Source organism: Chiloscyllium plagiosum, chromosome 40, assembly GCF_004010195.1.
Source record: "Chiloscyllium plagiosum isolate BGI_BamShark_2017 chromosome 40, ASM401019v2, whole genome shotgun sequence".
Classification (NCBI taxonomy): Eukaryota; Metazoa; Chordata; class Chondrichthyes; order Orectolobiformes; family Hemiscylliidae; genus Chiloscyllium; species Chiloscyllium plagiosum.
In genome coordinates, this window is record NC_057749.1 from 1 (window position 1) to 2,357 (window position 2,357).

A 2,357-nucleotide genomic window follows, 5' to 3' on the forward strand; every position below is an offset into this window, starting at 1 on the left:
ACTAGTAATTAAATAATATGTTTAAACTGTCACCAACTAATTAAATTTTGCTTTATTTGCTAGCCTCTTCTGATCCTAGTAGCAGACTTTCAACTTCACCGCCACCACCTCCAATTGCTGTGCCTCTTTTGGAAATGGGTTTTTCACTGAGGCAGATTACAAAAGCCATGGAAGCCACAGGTAATTAATTTTAATTCATACAATAATGAGCACATAAAACACTTAAAACCAAACTGACAATTTTGTAATGGATCAATCCCCTGATGGAAGAAATTCTGGATTAGAAAAAGGCAATATGCAATGTACTAGATCCATGAACGGGAGGAGGACCTAATTTGCTGTTCACCATTCAGTTACTGAACTTCCATCTACAGTTTGATAGCCCAGCATTTCCTCCAGGGAAGCTCATCTGACAATTTCTCCTTATCATACATCTGCATACTAAAGGCATCCTTTTTGTAACAATCTCCAATGTGATATTGTCTCAAAGGGACACAAAGTATTCTAAATGTGGCCTTCTCAGTGAACCAGACAAGGTTTACATGCAGGTTAAACCCTTGTTGAAATGGCTATATTATTTGGTTATTGCTTCATGTTAAGAGAGTGGCGAGAGTTACAGATAAGACCCTGTCCTTACTTAGAAAGCTAACAGTTCAAAAACCAATGGTTAAAAAGGAGTGCTTCATTCTGAATTTCAAGGATCACTCACAGTCCAACCAATAGCAAAATAGAGTGTTATTAGGATTGCACATTTGACATCTTTTTGGAATGATGCCTTCCTTAACAAACAAGCTTTTCTTGTGCCACTCTTTTGGTTATTATTAATCAGCATTATGTTAGGCTTATTTTTTAATCCCTAGTTATCCTGCCCCAATACCTCCCAAATCCCTCTATCTTACCTTTCCATTCAAACCGCTGACGTTGTTAGAGTGTGACTGAAATCTATTGCTCATTACATAATCTACTGCAGCTCGTCTCACATTCTGCTTCCAATTTCTGGGATATCTTCCAACTGTACTTAATTCTTTATTGATTCCAATACTTTAGACTTGCTTAGAATATCTGTCTGTGGAACTCTGTAGAATTCTTTCTGAAAGAAGCTTTGCATTGGAATTGAGTGAGAATCTCTGTTACAGTCAGCACTGGCCATATTTGAACTGCAGTTTTGCAAATTTCCATGGCTCTAGCACTAAACGTCTTGCTTAGAGGATGCATGTGGCTGGCGGCTGGCATTGATGTTGCTATTGCTGTCTCTATCTCTCCCATTTCCCCCCTGCCCCCAACCCTCCTCTGCCTGGTCTAGACCACATTTTCCACTGGACCTTTGGATGATGGATGGTTTGGAACTATGTGTTGAATGCCATTTGACTTTAGGAAATATTTGAATATTTCCAGGAGACCCTGGCCACTGGATATAGCTTCTTGCAAACATCTTCATCTTGAAAACCTCAGCTAATATCTGATGGTGACCTTTACTCAGGACAATCACCCTTGCTCCCCATAGAACTTTGCTGTCCTATACAGTGAACTGGTCTCGCTGGGTCCAGAAAGGTTTCAATCCTGGTTGCGATGGCTCATTGCCACCAGCTCTTTTAGTTTTGCTAGGACAGGATCTTTGTGTTCTCAGTTGGATATTATCGACAATAACTGGAAGGGTATCCAGAAAGTTTAAAACCAAAGTGGACTCTTCCAGGGGAGTCATGATTTGGAGGTGCTAGTGTTGGGGTGTACAAATTAAAAATCACACAACATCAAGTTATAGTCCAACAGGGGGTTTATTTGGAAGCACTGGCTTTCAGAGTGTCCACAGCCATCTGATGAAGGAGCAGCACTCCTAAAGCTAGTGCTTCCAAATAAACTTGTTGGACAATAATCTGGTGTTGTGTGATTTTTAATCTTCTTCCAGGGGAGGCAGCACCAGTGGAGTGCTTGGCAATGGAAAGTTGTTCAAAGCATCCGCATTAGCCACTTGGCTTCCTCGTCAGTATTCTACCTTGCACTTGTACGCACTGAGAATGAGGAGCCAACACTGAATTCTACCAGAAGTTATGTGGGCGGCACGGTGGCACAGTGGTTAGCACTGCTGTCTCACAGCGCCTGAGACCCGGGTTCATTTCCCGACTCAGGCGACTGACTGTGTGGAGTTTGCACGTTCTCCCCGTGTCTGCATGGGTTTCCTCCGGGTGCTCCGGTTTCCTCCCACAGTCCAAAGATGTGCAGGGTCAGGTGAATTGGCCATACTAAATTGCCCATAGTGTTAGGTAAGGGGTAAATGTAGGGGTATGGGTGGGTTTCGCTTCGGCGGGTCGGTGTGGACTGGTTGGGCCGAAGGGCCTGTTTCCACACTGTAATGTAAT

The 2,357-nt window shown here is 42.8% G+C and overlaps 1 protein-coding gene across 1 annotated transcript in view; it reads left to right on the forward strand.

Annotated features, from left to right (window-relative positions):
• Positions 1-63: 63 nt before the first annotated feature.
• Positions 64-2,357, forward strand: part of LOC122542642 (probable E3 ubiquitin-protein ligase HERC1) — a gene marked incomplete at its 5' end in the record, with an annotated part of 215,948 nt that continues 213,654 nt past the window's right edge. Inside the window, one exon of the mRNA XM_043680638.1 lies at positions 64-180. Coding sequence (XP_043536573.1) covers positions 64-180 — 117 coding nt within the window. The remainder of the gene's footprint in view (positions 181-2,357) is intronic.